The sequence below is a fragment of the Camelus bactrianus genome, chromosome 32 (assembly GCF_048773025.1).
Source record: "Camelus bactrianus isolate YW-2024 breed Bactrian camel chromosome 32, ASM4877302v1, whole genome shotgun sequence".
NCBI classification, from domain to species: Eukaryota; Metazoa; Chordata; class Mammalia; order Artiodactyla; family Camelidae; genus Camelus; species Camelus bactrianus.
This window is the reverse complement of record NC_133570.1, coordinates 15,468,318-15,488,184: the sequence shown is the minus strand read 5'-3', so window position 1 is coordinate 15,488,184 and position 19,867 is coordinate 15,468,318. Positions and strand designations below refer to the sequence as shown.

At 48.8% G+C, this 19,867-nt stretch overlaps 1 protein-coding gene across 2 annotated transcripts in view; it reads right to left on the bottom strand.

Annotated features, from left to right (window-relative positions):
* Positions 1-3,555: 3,555 nt before the first annotated feature.
* Positions 3,556-19,867, bottom strand: part of CORO1C (coronin 1C) — a 67,656-nt gene continuing 51,344 nt past the window's right edge. For both annotated transcript variants that reach the window (XM_074356657.1, XM_074356658.1), the window contains exons 4-11: positions 15,361-15,490; positions 12,623-12,804; positions 11,339-11,458; positions 10,346-10,450; positions 8,259-8,404; positions 6,111-6,168; positions 5,762-6,007; positions 3,556-4,484 (exon numbers count right to left, since the gene is read on the bottom strand). In XM_074356657.1, coding sequence (XP_074212758.1) covers positions 4,365-4,484; positions 5,762-6,007; positions 6,111-6,168; positions 8,259-8,404; positions 10,346-10,450; positions 11,339-11,458; positions 12,623-12,804; positions 15,361-15,490 — 1,107 coding nt within the window. In that variant the 3' untranslated portion in view covers positions 3,556-4,364. The remainder of the gene's footprint in view (positions 4,485-5,761; positions 6,008-6,110; positions 6,169-8,258; positions 8,405-10,345; positions 10,451-11,338; positions 11,459-12,622; positions 12,805-15,360; positions 15,491-19,867) is intronic.

Genomic DNA, 19,867 nt, shown 5'->3' with positions numbered 1-19,867 from the left:
CATTCAAATAGAGGCAGCAGCTGAAACTGAGGTTAAGCATATTAAAATGTGCTATCCCATAGCACTTTTGGCTGAAAATATATTTCCCGGTTTCCATGGCCTTCATTTTTCGGACATACTGAATACGTAATTGGACTTTTACGTAGCCAACCTACCTCTTCCCTTGTGATTCATTGCTTTGGGATTTAAAATCTTTTCCCCAGTCTGAATTAGAGATAAAAAGGGGCTTATTTTTTTCTGCTAAATTTGAAAACTGAAGTTTCCTTTGACTACTGGCTCCATTAAGCACAAGCACTGGTGTCGCTGGGAGGCGCTAAGGAGCTCCTGCCTCCAGAGCTACTTAATGTCATCCCGCCACTTCCTTCCCCACCGCCGATTATGATGCCTGCTTTAATGCGGTATCAATTTATCACTCATCCATCAAGTTTAGTTAAGTTCTTCCTGGGAATAAAGACATTTACAGGAAGGTTAGACATTCAGAAAAATCCGATTAATTAAACATTACCCACGACTGCTACCTCCACATAGCAACATCTGTGGCCTTTATCTTACATGTAAATATACATTGTATACGCATATATCCCTATTCTGGGGTGGCTGATAATTAACCAGCCCTGCTGGGCTCATTGTTAACCTTCTAATTCCCAAATATGCCTCCCACTCGCGTCCTTAGGCCAAAATTCCTGGAGGTGAAAATCCTGAGCTAAAAGGTAAGAATGTTGAAATCTTCTGATACACCCTGCCACCCTGCCCTCTGCAAGGGGAACTGATTTGCATACACTCCCTCCTTTCCTGCAGGAAAGGGCCTCTTTTTTAATTTAAAAAAGAAAAAGTGGAGGGGTGGGTATACCTCAGTGGTAGAGCATGTGATTAGCATGCATGAGGTCCTGGGTTCAACTCCCAGTACCTCTGTTAAAAAGAAAAACAAAACAACAACAAACAAAATTAGCCAATGGATATGTACGGAAAATGTGCAACATGGCAGCAGCATACGGATCACGTATGGGACTGAACAGACCAAATAAATCACTTTTAACATTAAAAAAAGGAAAAAGGAAGACGGCCCTGCGCAGCTGCCCATGTGCAGGAGGAAAGGTGTGTGTCCCGATGCTGGCCTCAGGACACATGGAGGTGCTGACAGAAAGAAAAGGGCCAGAGTTAACAGGGTCTTAAGAGGCAACAGACGTTCTTTTGGACAAACACCACCAAGTCCAGCGAGGAAGTAGCCTTCCCTCGCCAGGGCCTGGCTGACCGCTTGGGGCTAACACAGTGATCTCGGGTCTCCTGGCAAAGCAGCCAGGCGGCAGAGGTGAGAAAACCAGTCAGTCGAAAACACCCCAGGGCCACGCACCCGCCCCCTGACCGGCGGCGCTGAGGGGCAGCCCTGCACAGGGCATCTGCCAACTTCCACTTCCTGAAGCCTAGGGCAGGCTGACTGTGAACCCAGCCGCCGGGCTGCTCAGACCCCAGCAACTTCAGGAGAGGGTATCTGAGGATGGGAAGCTCTGGGCTGACTACTTGTCATCATTACAAACACTTAGAGAAACCGAGTGGAGGGAAGTTCTCGGCTGTGATCTCTGAAATGTCATGGGACGAGGTTTCAGTGCAAAGAGGGAAGCTGAGAGAGGACCGTGAAATTCAGATGACCCCAGAAACCTTCTGCTGGAATAAAAATTTCAGCCAAGCCAAGAGAACTGCGCTCCTACTGAAGAAAGAGATGCTTTCCAAGGCCCCGAGTCCCAGGCTATCAGCTCGTCGTAGGAAACACGGTGGCCGCGCAGTGAGGGCTCCGTGTGTGGCTGGGCTGAACTCTATGAAAGTCTTGTCCCTCCTTCAAAATGTGGGGAGGGACTCATCAAGACGAGGCCACCTGCCCCAGATCCATCCCTGGCGAAGACTGGAGGCAGGGCAGACCCCTCTCCATCTCCCTCCCACGAGTGCCCCCGCCTCCGTACTTACCCAAGGGGGGAGGCTTCTGGGGGTCAGAGAGGCCTTACTGGGCCGAGGGGTGCCGCCCAGACAGCCAAGGTGTGAAATAAACACAGACACTGTTTTGTAATCAATGATTTTTTTTTATCTTTGAAAAATGGAAGCAAGTGTTTTGACAGAACACGACGGCTGCTCTATAAGAGCCGATCTAGGAGTAATTCGCTGGTTCTCCTCCGGGATAGCACGGCTTAAAAAAAAAAAAATACAAAACAGGAACGATAATCCACAGAGCGCCAACTCTGTGCCTGGCGGGGCACCCGTTCATTAAATAAGCCCTAAGCTCCACACTAAGATCAGGGTAGCTCTCCCTTGACCACCTCTTGTCTCTGAACCACAATCCCTCTGGTGTTTTACCACCATCAACAACAATTTTGTTTACTTAATTAACTGGATATCAGAACCTTAAAATATTTCTGAATCTTAAAAATGAAGGTCCTCAGCAGATTTACGTTGATAAAGAAATACATACACATTTGAATATAAATCACTGTAATTACTGTTTTCTTTACATCTCATTATCCACTTTAATATTTAAAACACACACACACACACACACACACACACACACACACACAAAACCACATTCAGACGCCCTGAAACTGTGGAGACGGCAATCCCAGGATTGGTTAAGAACACGGTACCTTTTGTACGTGGACGTCACCCCCAGTGCACCCCAGCCCACCCACCGTCACCACACTCAGCCTCATCCTGGCTCCCGCACACAGTCGCGCCCAGCCAGGCCCGACCCGTCCCCACACCAGCACAAGCGTGTGCAAGCGTCCCTGCCGTGGTCCCAATGGCATGACATGATTCCCATCCTGTTAGACACTCAGCCCTTCCAAAGCAGAGGCTCCCTTAGTTCTGGTTTCTCGAGCATGCACTCTGAGGAAATGGATATGGAGAGAAGTTCTAGCTGACCCGGGAGCGGGACAGGCCGTCGGGGCTCAGTGTTGAGCCCCAGTCCAGGGAACCACTGTGCTTGGACCCAGCACGGTGCAGCTGCGGGGCGAGTGGGTGGGTTTGTGTGGAGGCCACACAGGGACAAGCTGCACCACGAAAGCCACAGCAGACATCTGCCCTCCTGGTCCTGCCTCCTACTTGACCCTTCTCCGTAGACTCAGCATTCAGTAGCACCCGCTGGCCTCGTTTAAGCAGAATGCAGCTAGAACTGAAAGGCAGGAGGAGGGAGGGACGGCCAGGGGGAGCCCTGAGAGATGGGGCTGCACACTGAGGGGAGGGAAGGAAGGGCGGGAGCTCCAGCGGTGCAGGGGTGGGGGTAGGGGTGGGGTTCTGCCCCCAGCACAGCTCGGGGACAGTGTGGGTACAGCACGGGATACGCTGGAAAGCAGAGGGGCCAACGCTCCCCTCCAAGCCCTAGTCCGCAGCCCCCCAGTTACTCGGGGGCCAGGCAAGCTGCTGAAACGGACAAGAAGGCACACTCCAAGCACGGGTGGCTTCTTGTCCTGGGCACCCCTGTCAAGTATTGACCAAAACCTGAAACATGACCTTAAAGTGATGAATGCCATAGATTCTACGTGTGTAACAAAACCGCAGAGAAACACATGCTAGTTTAGGTTAGATTATAATCATCTGAAGCACAGGATAAAACCAAGAGGCAAAATTCCATTCTGGTACAACCACCCAATTTCTAGAAAAGAGAAAGGAAACAATTCGATGTGAGCTTTTTTTGATCAGAAGACTCAACGAAAGGAGAGAGGTGGTGACACAAATCCACGTGATTTTTCAAGTCTTCCTTTTGCGCAGTCATTCTGATGACCAGGTTTGTGCTGCAAAGAAGCCCGCACGACATGGCGACTGCTCTGATTGTTCTCAGATGAATGTTTATACAAAATAATATCTTATCTTCATTTAGTTTATAAACATACACAGTGCTGTCCCTTTCAAATTAAGAAAAAAAAACTCCACGCACAAATACTGCAAAGTAGCAAAATACAAAGGGGAAAAAAAAGCTACTTTTGGTTTTGGCAACGTTAAAAAAAAAAGAAATGTAAAAAAGCAATGTGGCATTGGTCCCTGTTTGTTTGGGAAAAAAAGGTACTCGGGCAGGACACTGCATCAGGATCGACTGGTTTTCTAAAATTCAGAATATCTGGGATTTCCAAAGTAGCACTTTTGTCTTTTAAAGTTTCGATAAGTCACAGAACACTTAAAACATCAAAAAAGCTTTCTGGTAAAAAGCTCAGCTTTTAAATCACATTTTGTTTCTGCAAATTTGGGAGACGAATTGAGTCTTACTGGAATGTGGCCTATGGCTGGCAGCCAGCCTGAACGGCAGTGCCTCCCTCTCGCCCTCCCTGGGACCACACCGACCGCCAGCCAGCGCCGTCCTGCTCCCCTGGGGCGGGGGCGCACCTTCAGGCTGCTATCTTCGCCATCTGCTGTTCTAACTTGGAAATGCGCTCGTCTTGATTGCAGATTGTGTCTTTTATGGATTTGATCTCTTTTAAAATCTCATCCAACTTGGCTTCATTTTGCTGAGGAAACAAAGGGGGAGAGGGGGAAGAGGGTGACTAAAAAGCAGCAGAGCTCAGCCCAGGTACGAGGTGTGAGTGCGACTTTCTAGCCTGGAAGCGGCAGGCCGCGGCCGCAGGTGGGGCCCTGTACCAACACCACGTGTGCGGGCCCGCCCACCTGACACCGGAGCAGAGCGGCCGGGCACCAGGCGCAGCTTCTGGCCCCGCGCCTGTGCACTTGCCTGGACAGGGACCCCCGGGATACAACTGAGCTGCAGGAGAAGACTGGCTCCTGCAGGGCCGCCCAGCCCACAGCCCCATCACCTCCATCCGGAGTCACCTCTATGACCAGGGTGAGGGCTACAGCGTTCTTATCGGCTCCTAGAGAGGGTCCTTCTTGGGAGCCAAGTCCCTAGCCCTGTCTGCTCCTCTAAAGAGCCTGAGCTTCTCCCTCCAGAGCTGATTCATCCACAAACGTCGCAGACCCAAGGTCATGGTGCCTCACACGGCTTCCACGGTCATGGCCAAAACACCAGCTCCTGAGGGCACAGTGCCTTTTCTTTCCACTCCCTCCTCATTCACAGACCCCTGGCGCCCAAACTCCACTCCACAGCCTGCCGACGCTCCTCCCCTGTCTTCCCTGTCTTGACCCCACTCTCCCAGCAGCTGCTCCCTCCTGTGGCCACACGGGTTTTCAATGTCAGACCCTGGTCTCCTTCAAGCCACGGAAAGAATTCTTGCCAAGATGCCCAAGATCATCTCACCACCCCCGCCTCTTAACAGAGGTGCTGGGGATGGAACCCAGGACCTCGAGCGCACCATGTACACGCTCTACCACTGAACTGTACCTGTCCCGGATCATCTGTGCCGCCAGGTCCCACTCACTGCCAGCTCCTTATGCTGCTCGAACACTCAGCAACTTCTAAAGCTTCTCCTTCCCAAGGCCTCCTCTTCCCAGTACCTGGGACCCCATGCCCTCATGTTTCGTTTCTACCCAAATCAGAGATGGGTGTAAAAAGTTTGGGGAAAGATAGTTTAAAAAAAAAAAATCCCCAAGAGGCTCCTGTTCACTCTTGGAGACGGTGACAGACTGACTTCTATCCTGGTCATCATAAAAAACAGAGCTAATGGGGCCAAAGTCATAAACGCTGCGTGACAGGGAGGCTTCCGTAAATAGTGCCTGTTACCACTGACTGAACCCTGTCTGTCCGGTTGGGACAGTGCTCACAGACGCCTGGGCTGGAAGGCACTTCCAAGAGGACCAGGCCCAGGGCACCCTGGGGTCCTGCGGCCCTTACCACGCCGGCTGCGTCTGCGGTTTTCTTGGGGGCAGTGATCAGGTCACACTTCTTGTTTGCCGTGGGCTTGCTGTCCAGAATGTTCTTCTTGACCACCTTGAGATCCCTGTTTTTGCCTGGAATATACCCGTGCTTCAAGGAGATGAGGATGGGGTCTGCATTCCTCCCCTCGAACCACTCCTCGGCCTCCAGTGCTGCCTCGGGCCCCGCCGTGTCAGGGTACAGGTCATCTTGGAAAAGGTCAGACTGCACGAGACATTGTGGAGAAACCCTCAGGTAAGGAAGGAGAAAGGCCTCGGGTTTTAAGATCTTTTTTAAACATGGACTGCCTAGAAAACCGGGCGCTTACCTTCCTGGGGACAGTCATGATAATAGGCTCACACTTTCTCTCATGGAGCTTGAAGAATCTTCAAGGGAGAAAAAAGGCAAAGTTGCATTCATTAAGTGAAACAGGAGGTCAAGCAACAGGCTTGACGACGACCACTCCTGGGCGCGCTGCGTTCCCCGGGGCCTCACCCCACGCACCCTGGGCAGTGCGCAGAGCTCAGCGCTCCCATGTCACAGATGAAAAGGCGAAAGCCCAGAGTAGCTATGCCAGGAAATGGCAGATGGGAGACAGGAACCAGGAGTGGAGGTCTCTGCATTACAGTGACAGTCAAATTCCAGTTATCTGGGGGCAGATCAACTGTGGGGAGACGATGACCGACAAGGATGCGCTGGTGAGAAAATCACCAAGTCAACAGCCAGGAGACGACAGACACCCACGTATCAGCTCGCATCTGCGGCCTGGGGGCCAGGCCTTCTGCCAATCTGAGCTGGCTGAACATCTGTCAGTACAAAGAGGATTTTAAAAAGGAAACGAAAACAATGCTCTGAATTAAATGTTGGCATCTAAGCAAACCACATCATGCATTAACACTCGAGAAAAAGTTGCAATTATCCAAAACATGGAAACACAAAGCACAAAACCCTGCAGTTGGCAGAGTGGCGGAGAGACTGGCCCACCAGGCCTGGGTGCGTGCCCACCTCACCCAGCCCGGGTTCCTCATCCACGGGGTAGGTAAAACCAGCCCCCACCTCACAGCGTGGTCAGGAGCGGGAGAGGTGGTCCGAGCCGCGTGGTCAGCGCAGTGCCCAACACGTGGCGCAGCTGCGGGAACACTGAGTCAACAGGGAGCGCCCTGAAGGCCTGCTTCCACTCGGTACCCGCGGGGGGCTGGTTCACAGACACAGAGGCGCGTGGAGGTGCAAGTCCCTTGTATAATAAAGTGGCCCGGCATTTCGGACTCTAAATCACCTCTGGGTTACCTACAACGCCCAGGTACGACGTAAATGCCACGTAAACAGCTGCACATGCCACGTAAGTAGTTTCCCATGGGCCGCAAATTCAAGTTCTGCTTTTTGGAACCTTCTGGAATTTTTATTTCTGAATTATTTTCAATCCCATGGATTTGGAACTTGCAAATACAAAGTGCCGACTTCAGTCTTTCAAACTTTTAGATGACAGTAGGACAAATGTGTTCCCAAATACTCAATGTTATTTTTAAGTTCAGGTTCCATCTCTTCTGAACCACATTTTGATTAGCTTGGTTTAAACCACAGTTTACAATGATCTGTGACAGCTTTCCTTCTTTATTCTAGCTATAGAGTTGAATGTATTTTTCAAGAAAAATCCCTGGAGTGATTAATATAAAAAAGGGCTCATAAAAATGTCTTACCTACTTATTTTTAAAGATGTCAAGTGTCAATGATTTGCGTGACCAGCACAGCATATTTAGACAAATGTCCATATAAATGTAGTGTTATAAGAATGTGTGGTGTGATTTGATGCCTGACTACGTAATACTAAGTTATTCTGTTGTTTAAAATGGCCAGCAGTCAGCAAATCTCACTGATTATCTTTTGCTGACTAGTATTGAGAAAAAAGCCTGCCCCTTAGGAAGGCCACTGGCATTACACAACATAAATTTTTTAAAATTCCAGAGCAGTACGGAGAGGCAGAAGTTCTATAACCCGGCTCGGCGCCCTCAGTCAGGCTAACCTAACACCCGCCACAGAGCTTTGCTCCTCTAGTTTTGGATCCGTGGGGTCCACAGCCCAGTTTGGAACCTGGCTGGTCCCTACACAGGGCAGGAAACCCATCCCTCATTTCCCTCCCAGGGCCAGGCTCGCCCCTGGCTGCCTCCCTGGGGACACTGGCCCAGCTGCAGCCTGAAGACAAGAGATGAAGGTTTCACTACTTAAATCAGCGTGTGATACACCCCAGCTAAGCCACTTAAACTGCTGCATTTCAAGTTTATAATCTGAAGAACGGGGAGGGCAAAGTTGGTTTGAATGATTTTGAATGGTTCCTTCCTGCTCTAAAATTCCACATTTCTAAGAACGGGCAGGAAAGGAGAGAGGAATTCTACACCTCGACGGCGCGCTCACAGGGAGAGCCACGTGGGGAACTCGCGCGGGGACAGCAACCTGAGCACTTTACACACCAACTCTTTACCTGGCGATCTCGCACTTGTTAACGTCAAGCCCCCTCTTGGGCATGTACCCCATCCCTCTCTGAGGCTCCTTGCTGCTGAAGGTGTTGAGGTAGTGGACGTATGGGGATTCATCCGTGATCTCAAAATAGCGAATGCTGCTGTCGCCCTGCGAGAAATCGGAGACTAGTTAGTGCTTAACGTGAATCGAAACACCCAGCTTGGGTGGGTGTCTCTCCCCTCTTGTGTAAACCCGGGACTGACTGGGACTCCACCCCGTGACTGAGCTCTTCTTCCCCCAAGAGGCTTGCCGAAAGCACACGACGGTCTCTCTTCCTGGCAGAGCAAGTCCTCACTTACGAAATGAGAGCACACCTCCCCCCCCTTTTTAAACCATATTTTTTGTTTTTATTTTAATTTTATTTTATAGATATATTTTTTATTGAAGTACAGTCAGTTACAACGTGTCTATCTCTGGTGCACAGCACAATATCCCAGTCATGTATGTACATACATATATTTGTTATATTATTTTTTTTCTATTAAAGGTTATTACAAGATATAGAACATAGTTCCCTGTGCTTTACAGATTAAACTTTCTTTTAAATCTATTTTTATATACAATGGCTAACACATGTAAATCTCAAAGTCCTGAATTTATCCCCTCCCTCTCCCTTTCCCCAGTAACCATGATTGTTTACTAAGTCTGCAAGTCTGGTTCTGTTCTGTAGATGAGTTCATAGTGTCGCTTTTTTTTTTTAGATACCACATATGAGCGATATCATATGGTATTTTTCTTTCTCACACCTTTTAAAAACAGCACTGTATGCCCCTTCCTGAAGGCCCTGATTTTACTGCACTGGGTCTCAACAACCAAGTCAGAGTCAGGGCAGAAAGATTAACACCTCTGCCCAACAACTGCTCCACAACTCAGCTTTAACCAACCAACCAACAAAACAAAAGCCCAGGAGGACCTAGAGGGCAATTGCTGATTTCAGCATCCCTTCACTGGCGCACAGCAGTGTTCACAGACCTGAGGACACTCACCCGGACTATCAGATGATAAGAAGTAAGATTTTTCTAATTAGGAAACATTAGTTTTAGCAAGTACCCTTTAACTCCAGACAGTAACGCCATCCCACTGCAATGTGTCCAGTTCTGTGATAATTTTGCTTAGAATGGTCAGAGTTTTTTTTGAAGACCTGCAGCATACGCTAGTCCCTCTTGAGAGTAAATAACCACCACACAGTTTCAGGACCCTGAACAACGAAGGGAGTCCTGCCCGGCAGAGGGGAGAGGCACACGTGTAAGAAGAAGTGACAAGCAGCAAGGCGGGCCTCTGCCCTAACAACCCTCTCCTTTCTCATCATTTCCATGTGTTCAGTGATGTAACCATCTAATCCAGCGAAGAGAAGCTCATCACACACTATTTGTATCTACATGCTCACAATAACCTTCCACCCAGTGCCTAACATCTGGGTAAGGATGCAGTCTGCGGCAGCTATTAACATCTCAAGTGAAATAATGTTCAAGGAAACAGATAAGATCTCAGTTTCTCAGAAGCTGACCGATAAAAATGTCAGGCAGGCCTGCAGTTCGCTCCAGCAGCTTGAACAAAAGTGAAGCAGCCGCTGCTTTACCCAGCGAGGGACTAACAGGTTTGGGGAAGGGAACACATAACGCACAACAGCTCCAGTGTTACTCATGCATTTATTTCAACCACAAACATTCTAAGGAAGATTGAGCCTACAAAAGAATCAGGAATACTGGAGTCACCACCTCCTAAAATGAAGGAATAGCACGTAATAAAGCTACCATCCCTGCGGCCAGGCAGAGGTCATCAGGCAGGAGGAGGGTTTTCGGAGCTCAGTGTGGGGTCTTCCTATAATAACTGTCACCTTCTACACTTGGGTCTGACCACATGACCTCAAGGCCTGGGCCTGAGCACTGGGCTCCAGGAAGGAGAACCTCTGGGGGGTCTCTGAGGCCCTCAAGAGCTCGGACCCACGAAGCCCTGTTCTCTACACAACTGCCCACTGACTAAGTCTCTGAAGGATAAACTCTTCTTACAGGATTACATTTAATATCAAACAGCAAAATTACTGCTTACCTTCCCACATAAGTAAATGATACTGGTGTCGGGGTCATAGAAAGGCAGCAACACCCCATTGCTAGTGTCCATTTCATGAAGAGCAATTGGTTCCTCCATATTTTTCTGAAAAGGAAAAAAAATACATACATATACACACACACACATTTTTAAAAGATAAACTTTTTAAGAGCATACATTCTTTCTTCCCTAATTAAGTTAGCTACTTCCCTGAAATAATGAAAGTTTAAACAATGCACGTATAATGCCCATACGTGTAATTGCCAATAGGAGCACTAAATGGAATCCAACCCCCCTGGAAACCGTGTTGGTCTGACATGATTACCGCACACGTCAGTGTGCGTCCACAACAAAGACAAGAAGCCCTTTTCCTCTGAGACTACTTGCTTTTTTTGAAGTACTTTTTTTTATTATTAAAAAATAAACTTATGGTCTTTACAAAGTTAAAAGGTACAAGGAAAAAAGCATTAGAAAAATCCTCCCATACCCCATAATCCCACAGCCCAGTGGGTGGCAGAAACAATGACCGCTTCGGCCTATTTCCTTCCAACACACAGACGCACAGAGTGGGGTCATGGCGTACCTGCAGCTCAGCACGTATTTCCCACTTGTGCTGTTAGGAACACTTTCCCAAGCAGGACTTTTTTGACTTAGACATCAGATCATGTTCTTACAAAATATTTTAACTAAGTTTAGAACTTTATTTCCCAAGTCTAAAACACTGGATTCTTCATGCATTCTTTCTAAAAAACACAGTCAACACAGACTCTTTGGGAGTCTCAAGAACGCATTTTTAAAATACATTTAGCAGTAAGTCTCCAGTGAGGATGAGAATTTCACATCCAATTTAAGACAAGCGGGAGGTCAGCAACCGACAGGAAGAATCCTAGGATCCACTGACCAACCCAAACCCCGGCTCAGCAGCGAGAATGCGCAGGCCTGCAGGCCTGCGCAGTAGGGGCGAGGCTGGGGACGGGCTGGGGAGGGCCGTACCGGATTCCAGAGGGCCAGCTGCCGCTCGCTCATGCGGCTGAAACCAGTGGTGAAGACGTTGCCGTCGGCCAGAAAGATGGCTCTCATGGGACGTGCTCCTTCATGCGCTCTCTCCTTCTCCTGGGGAGAGAGCAGACGGGCACCTCACACACATGCAGACTGAAGAAGGAAAAATGGGTGGGAGGGTGGGGGCTCAGACAGTGAACCTAACCACACCCCACATGCAATTCACATCAAAGGGGTGTGCTCACGTGCGTGTGTCCGTATTAACCACCTCCCCTTCCTGAAGGAGGACAAAACACAGTGACACGAAGCCCTCTGGCCAAGGTCCCTCAGCAAGTTGCCAAGTAAGAGTGCCAGGATTGGACTGAAAAGCCTTGGTCCTTCCCCATGCCCTGCTGCCAACCCAAGTCCATGCAGCACCGCAAAATAAAACACACAAAAAGGCTCTGCCAAATGTCCGTTTCTCAAGAGGATAATAACCTGAAGGGTGGACCCACCCTGCAGCTTCTAGTCACTTCACAGGACACAAAGCCTAGCCTGGCAAACCCCTTCCTTAACCTCGTCTGTTCAGTGGGACTGCACTAGCCCCGCCCTTGGAAGGTTCTAGAGGAGAAAGCACGCTCGCTGCATGAGGCCGGACAAGTCCCCAGCGCTCGGTAAGCACTAGCCACGACTGTAGCCCGACTCTTGAGAAGAAACACGGGCAAAGAGTCATGTGTCTCAGAGAAGGACAATCACAGGGGAACAGAGTGGGCGGAAGAGAGGCATCTCTGGATCCAACACAGGCCATTTCAACCGGACTCAGGTGCCGAATGTTCACCTTTTGTCATTCTCCTGAGGCCTAGCTCAGGGGGCAGAGCTAGCACGCAGCACTACCCAGAGACCAGGCTGTGTCCTGTGAGGCCCTTTAATGACCGACTGGGGAACAGGGCAGGGAATCAACCTGCCAGCCTTTAGCCCTCAGCCAGCCAGCGGCAGACCGTGTGGGGAGCTGCTCTAGGCCCCCAAGCTCTTGAGGACTCTAGCATGCTGTTAGAACCTTTGTTTCTTTGTGAAAAAGGGTCACCAGGAAGAGAGGGAAGGCGTAGGGAAAAGCTGGGAAAGGTGCAACTCTGAAGAGAAGGGGGGCTGGACGAGCCTTTTCTGATTCTCGGTCTGGCGCTGGCACACGGCAAGGGTCAGCTGACCAGGAGTGCAGCCTCCCCACCTGCCCTGAAAAGCAGGCGTTCTCGCTCACTGAAGCGCGCCCAACACCGGGGCTTTCGTCCGAAGAATACATACAGCGACGATCTCCTGTTTCCGGGGATCAATCACTCTGACTTTCTTGTCCTTGGAAGCTGTGCAGATCAGGCTGCCGTTCCGGTTCCAGCTCACGTTGTAGATCATGTCCGAGTGCATGTCGTCCAGGTTTATAAGGGCTTCTCCCGTCCCCACGTTCCAGATGATGATGGCATTGTCGCAACCTGAAAGCAAGCAAAACCACACCCCTGGGAGATGAGAAACACCTGAACAGCAGCACGTTTGTGAAAACCAAAAGTGCAGTGAGGCTAAATACACGTGTATCGAAACGAAGATGTGAACTGTACAAAGCCCTACTTACTGGGAGTTAAAAACTGCAGTGACCAAGAAAAAAATTTTGTATAAAAGAAAGATGTTCAAGGAAAAACAGAGCTTAAGTTTGGGTTCACATGAAACAAACAAAAACACCAACGACACAAAAAACAAAGAACTACAAGAAAATCGAATCCTTTTTTTTTTAAGACCTAACTGGGATGGTGGACCCTGAGTGATTGTAAGTTTCCTTTTCTAGTAAAATAAGCATCAAAATTAATACAGCTCATTTCTTCCCCAGAGGATCTAAAAATAAAGGGTTTAAATAACGGTTTCAGATGCTCAAGAAAAAGGCTGGATAGGTTATTCCGATCACTGATGCTGTAAGACGCGGTCATGGATGAAAGCATGTAAATTACAGTAAGCGAAGGGAACCCAAGGACTGACCTAGCCACCTGCTCACAGCAGATCTTATCTTTAAAGGGGGAGAAAAATAGGCCAAGACTGGCCTGATTTGAGAAGCCCAAACTGTAATCAAGAAGGCACGTGAACTCAGAAACTGATCCCTGAAGAGGCCACAAGGTCGACCCAGCCACAGCCCCTCAGCTCACCAACTCCACCCTCCGTTCCTGAGCTGGCCCCAAGAGCCCCCGGCCCCTTTCAAAACAGGCACCATTTGCTGCTTCTGGAACAGGAGATCAAGGATGAAGCAAAATAAGGGCTGGCCCCTCCTGAAGGTGGACTCCTATCCATAAGCTAGTTGTGCAAGCACTTAGGAAAATTAGCCATCAACAGCCAGGACACCCAAGTGACCTAAGGGTCAGAGGGAGGCAATGGGGGGGGAGAACTGCACAACAGTATGAAGAGCTGGGGCTGAGCTCTGGGACGGAGATGCGGCCCTTCCTCTGCCTCGTTCATCACAGGCAAGCAGGTAACTTTCAGCCACTGTGCATGGATCATACAGTCTTAAAAAAAAACGCACGGCGCTGCAATCAGGCATTCCCCTTTGCTTGTAAAAGGGAGACTGGGGCTCGGTCCGCGGCTGACGGCCAAGTCTGACCTCAAGGAGGCGGCAGCAGGGCGTCCCCATCACGGAATTCCACCCTTGGAACTGTTCTCTCGTCTCAGCAGACTGAGGGTCTGAGTAGAACACGGGAAGGGTTCCTAGTTATAGTCAACTGTGATTTAAAAACAGAATCCTACTTTTCTTTTTTTTTTTTTTAAGAAAAGTAGCTCTTGGTTTCAATAGGTACCGGGCATTAGATTTTCAGCTTAATGCCCTATATCATAAATACCTTTCATTCCCAGTTAAAAACGGAACTGCTCCCTTCCTTTTTACTGGTGAGGAGAAAGATCTGTAAAATTCTACCACTAACATTAGCACTGCTTTTTTTTATAAGCCAATTTTATTATGGTATAGTTTGCACAGAACACAATGCTCCTCCCATTTAAAGTATATACTCGCTAAGTTTTGACAAACGTGTATATTCATGTGAGCAACCATCACATTCAAGATCTAGAACATTTTCATCACCCCACAAAGCTCCCTCCTGTTCTCTGTATTGCTTATTCTATAAGAGAAGATAAAATCTCAAATTTTAGACAAAGAAAAACATTTCGGTAAGATGACACTTGGAAACCACGAGTGGGAAACCAGTAGGAACACTAAGGTTAGGTCACAAGCGTTCACTGCAGTGCTGTTTAACAGTGAAAAGTCAGAAACAACCTCAGTGTCCAAAAAGAGGGGACTAATTAAATAAACGGAGGTACCCAGACAATGGACTATTAATGGAGTCATTAAAAAGATCATAGGACATTTAATAGCACATGAAAAGGACCACAGTGTGCCATTGAGTGCAGAAAGCAGGTCATGGGTAAAGTGTCTAAACCCATCTTTGTGTGTAAAATCACTTCTGGGCACAGAAATACCTCCTGGAAAGAAGAGTAAAACGGTAATGATGACGCTCCCTCCGGGTGGTGGAATTATAAGTGATTCTTATTTTCTTGCTTTTGTTTATATATATTCTCTGTAATATAAATGGACTATGTGTATAAGGAGACACATCAAAGTATTTTTCAAACGGATATTTGATTCACAGGATCACCCCAGAGCTGGCAGCAACACCAGAGCTGGAACCCAGGCTCCTGGCTCCCGCTCGGGCTCCGTCTACCTCAGGGACAAGACCAGCTGTGGTCCGTGGAGGCCTTGGCGGGAACCACGAGCCTGCTGACCTTTCCAGCAAGCAAGCGTCCTAAGCAGGACGTCCACAGCTTCCACGGAACCGCCCAAGTGGCCGCTACGCTCACGCGCATGCGGGCTGGGGGCTCCCCATCTCAGCACCCACCACAGATCCCTAATGATCTGCTTCAAAGCAGTGAGTCCACAGTCACAGCGCAGTGGCTACTCCCTCCACAGAGGGCTGGGAAGGTGAGGGCGAGGGGAAAGGATGGGCCTGCTCGGCTCCTACCTGCGCTGAGAAGCACGTTGCGGGCCGTCGGGTGCCAGGCCACGATGCCAACTCTCTTTGAGTGGCCTTCTAAAATGACCACGGGCTCGGTCAGGGAAAGGGTGAGTCCATTCTCTGGGATCTGCCACACCTGTTGGGAAAGGAAGAAAGACGATCCAGATGAAAGAGATGGGCTTTCGTCACCACAGTCACCGTGGCCACCCAGTTTGGAGCCTTTGCTCTGCACAGACGGAACACACGATGCCTTGGGATGAAAGGCAGATGTGGTGAAACACATGCAGTTGTTTTTCAAACATAACAGGATATCAAAGATCAGAGTATCCATAAGGGCTACAAAATGTTACCTCTCTGCTTTTATTTAGTATTAGTGGAGATTTCACTTTAAATTCCCTGTTAAGCTCAAAACTCTCCAGTTAGAAAGCATGCAAAAAATTGAAAGGAAAATGCAAAACAGTCAAAGCACCCGTGAAGAGAAGAGTTGGGATGAAGCCTGCAGCGAAGTCTGTTCACCCACTAAAGGTTCTTGGGGCATGGCGCAGTTTTTCAAACATATTTTCTGTAATTTTACATTTGGGAAATGAAAAGATACCTAATAGTTTTGTAACAAGTAGTATAGAAAACTTACAAAAGAGAAAAATTAATTGGACCTCATCAAAATTAAAAATTTTCATGTTTCAAAGGACACTATCAAGGAAGTGACAATCAACAACACACAAATGAGAGAAAATAACGTGGAAGTCATCTGTGTGATAAGGAACTTTTATCTAGAATATATAAAGAGCACTTACAACTCAACAATAAAAGGAAAAGAACCCAGTTTTTTAAATGGGCAAGGAATCTAAACAGATATTCCTTAAAGGAAGATACGTAAATGGTAAAAACGCACATAAAACGATGCTCAACATTATTCGTCATCAGGAAAATGCAAATCAAAACCACAATAAAACAGCACTTCACACCCACTAAAAGTTTGCAATCAAAGACATGTAAAGAATTCAGAGCTCTCACGCGCTGCTGCTGGGAATGGAAAATGGTGCAGCCACCGTGGGAATCAGTTTGGAAGTTCCTCAAATGATCAAACACAGAGTCACCATATGACCCAGCAATTCCACTTGTAGGCATCTACCCAAGAGAACCAAAAACATACGTCCACACAAAAAGTTGTGCACAAATTTTATAGCAGCAATATTCATAATAGCCGAAAGGTGGGAACCACCCAAATGTCTGGCAACCAACAAACGGATAAACAAAATGTGATACACAAAGAAGTATTTGACCACAGAAAGGAGTGAAGTACTGACATGTGGACAGGATGGATGGAGCCTGAAGATGTAAGGTTAAGGAAAAGAAACCAGCAATGAAAGTCCACAGAGTGTAGGATTCCGTATGTATGAGATGTCCAGAAAGGAAAATATAGACACAGTAGATTGATGGTTCTTAGTGTTTGGTGGTGGGGAGGGGAACGACAGCTGAAGAATATGTGGTTCTTTTTTGAGGTGGTGAAAACACTCAAGATCATGAATTGTACACTTTAATGAGTGAAGTGTATGTGCATTTTATCTCAGTAAGGCTTTAAAACCAGAAATTAAGTAATACTGAAGTCTGTGAAAGGGCTAAAGTTTAAAACAATTATCTCCTTCTATATGAAGATTAAACAAGCACATTTTCTACCAAAAAAGATTTTATGAGACTAGTTCATAACAAATTTACAGCTGGCCAGTGAAAAAGTCATGCTCAACACTGGAACAAGTGAGAGATGGAATTTTCCTTTGTTGGGGACTTTTAAGGAGGAGACAAACAACTGCCTGTTTCGATCACTTAGTGGCAGGCAGGGATCTGGATCGGCGGGGTGGTTAAGGTTCAGCTCAGTTCTCCTGTCCTGCAAAAAATGAAACAAAAAGTCTGCCATTCTAAAATGGGGAACAGTCATGAATTAAGTGGTCAATTATAAACCTGTCTTTCAAGGGTCTGAGGTTAGGACATCACCTAATTCCCCCTGAATTTCATCACTCAGCACATTTTAAACAAGGCAGATGCAAACAAGCACGGAAGGCATGAGGGAGTCCACCTGGCTGCTCCCTACCCCCCACCCAGACCACAGCCTCCACCCAACAGAGCAGACTCTGACACGGGCCGCTCTTCTGGGACTCTGGGCACCTGTCACCCTCCATCATCGTGTTTGCTCCATCCTGATAAGCACTGTTTTTATTCAAGGGTTTATGATCAGTAAAACAGCTTGAAATTGAACCTGGCTCTCTGAATGTAAAGCAGGGCTGAAATTTGAACTGAAGTAACAGACAGCAACTGCTGATTTGCTCAAAGCAGAGAAGTCAGCAGAGAAGCAATTATGACATGGGATTTTGGTGACTCAACAGGAAATGTGTTTTGCAAGATGAATTCTGACCCACGCTTAGAACCGAAACAGTGGTAATACCAGCTGCCAGCTCCAGGTGGCACTGTGACCACAGGCTGCCGGGCCTCCTACTGGGGTCCTAAAACCTTCAGTGCCTGACGGACCACAATTAAACAGTGCGCTTTCTATGTTCTAAATCCCCAGTGAGGCGTGAAGTGATGGAGGCTTTGGTTATGATCAGCATTTCCGGTCTTAGATCCAAGGGCAAAGCAGAGCTCACGACAGGACTTCACCTTTTCCTTCCTCTAGCTGCTCCCTCCACCTTTTCCTTGGATGGCGAGATCTTAATGATGGGGCAAAACGTTTATTGTGTGATTTTTAAAATCAGGAAACTCTGTCCCTTCTCTCTCTCACTTTCAGCAGATTCAGTGGCTCCGTCAGCGAGGCCTGCGCACTCCACCAGGCCCTCACCCACATCGCCCCCTGCTCATGCCGTCGCGCAGCGCTTCCCTTGCGGGGTCCCGGTACCGCGGGCCGGTGCCGGGCAAGGGGGAAGAGCGACAGCACAGGCCGCGCTCTGGAGGGGCGACGGTCTGCAGAAAGCAGGGTCAGCTGCGAGACAGCAAAGACAAGCAGATGCCTGGAGCAGGAGCTCTGGAGCCAAACGGATCCTGGTTCAAATCCCGCCCGGGCCTCTCGCTGTAATGGACCGAGGCAAACGGCTCACATCACCGCACAGGGAAGCAGCAATACTGTACTTCCCAGAGCTGCTGTGAGGGTTAAGCAAGTTGAGAAAGTCCCAGCACAGTGCGTTGCACAGAGTCAGTGCCCCCAAAACGCAGAGACAGTACAGTGCAGTGAAGAACGCGGCTCTGGCCCTAGAGCAGACTTCAACTGATTCTGTCTGTATCAGCGGTACTGACTTTGGGGGCAGTCACTTAAGCTATCCGGGCTTTGACTCCCCTAGTCTATCAGATGGGAACAATAATGACCCTGCCCTCCCACGGCTTGTTTTGAGACCAACATGGGAACAAGAATGGGGAGCACTTAGAGTAATGCCTGACATGAGGGAGGCTCTGGTAAGTGTCAGCGACGGTCACTACCTGTCCTCTTCACCAGGATGCCACACAGGCTACGTCACCAATGCAATGCTTGTGTAAGCTGAGTGCCGAGTGAAAATTAAGTGTCACGAGGTTACCTTCTTGCTACCCAAGTCTGGTGGGTCCAGGAAGACCTCCCGAGGAGATGCCCTCTAAGGGTGAAGAGGAGCGAGGTGACAGGTGGAAGCGGGGAAGGAAGGAAGTGGAGAAGGAAGGAATTCAAGTATCGAGTTTCCAAATAAAAAGCACAGGTGCCGAGAGCCATTTTTCTAAAGAGCAGATGCTCCAAAGAGGCTGGCTGAGGGGCTGACAGGGAAAAGGCCCCCGGGTGAAAAGATAACACGGATTTCCAGCAGGAGGAGACAGTGATGGGAAATGTCCGTGCAAGGAAATGAGAAGACAGCAGCGCTCAGGCCTCTGCTGGGAAGTGCGGCTGGCGGGCTGTGCAGAGAGCCGACACGTCTGTCAGTCTTTCCCACGCCGTGCGGACACATCTCCGCAGGGCTCTCCGCTGCTCCGGCCACCTACCAGTCTGGACTGAAGAGGGCTTGCCTCCTGCAGGGCAGGGACAACAAAGGGCAGGAGTCTCATCCGGGACCTGCTCGGTTTTCTCGTGCATAACCTGGGACGCAGCCTGAGGTGGCAGAAAAGATGCTGGCCTGGATGTCAGGAGACACGGGCTCCTGCCAGGGCTAGGACACTGACTGGCCACGTCAGCCTTAAGGAGGGACTTCACTTCCGGGAGCCTCAGTTTCCCTGATACTGGGGACAGCAGTGCTCTGCTTCCTCAGGGGTGACTGGAAAGGCCAAACGAGCTGAAGCATTCTGCATGGCGAAGCGCTACCCGAACATGAAATATGGCAAACACGGAGACCTCTGGCAGCACTGGCACTCACTCCTGGGCCTGTGTTTCCTGAGGTAAAACGAGACGGACTCCTGCCTGGCTGTGCTGCTGCGGCTGCTGCTGCTGCTGCTGAGACGCAACCAGCAGGTACACGCTTCAGAAGCGGTTGGCAAAAAAAAAGAAAAAAGCAGATCTACTCCATGTCCATGG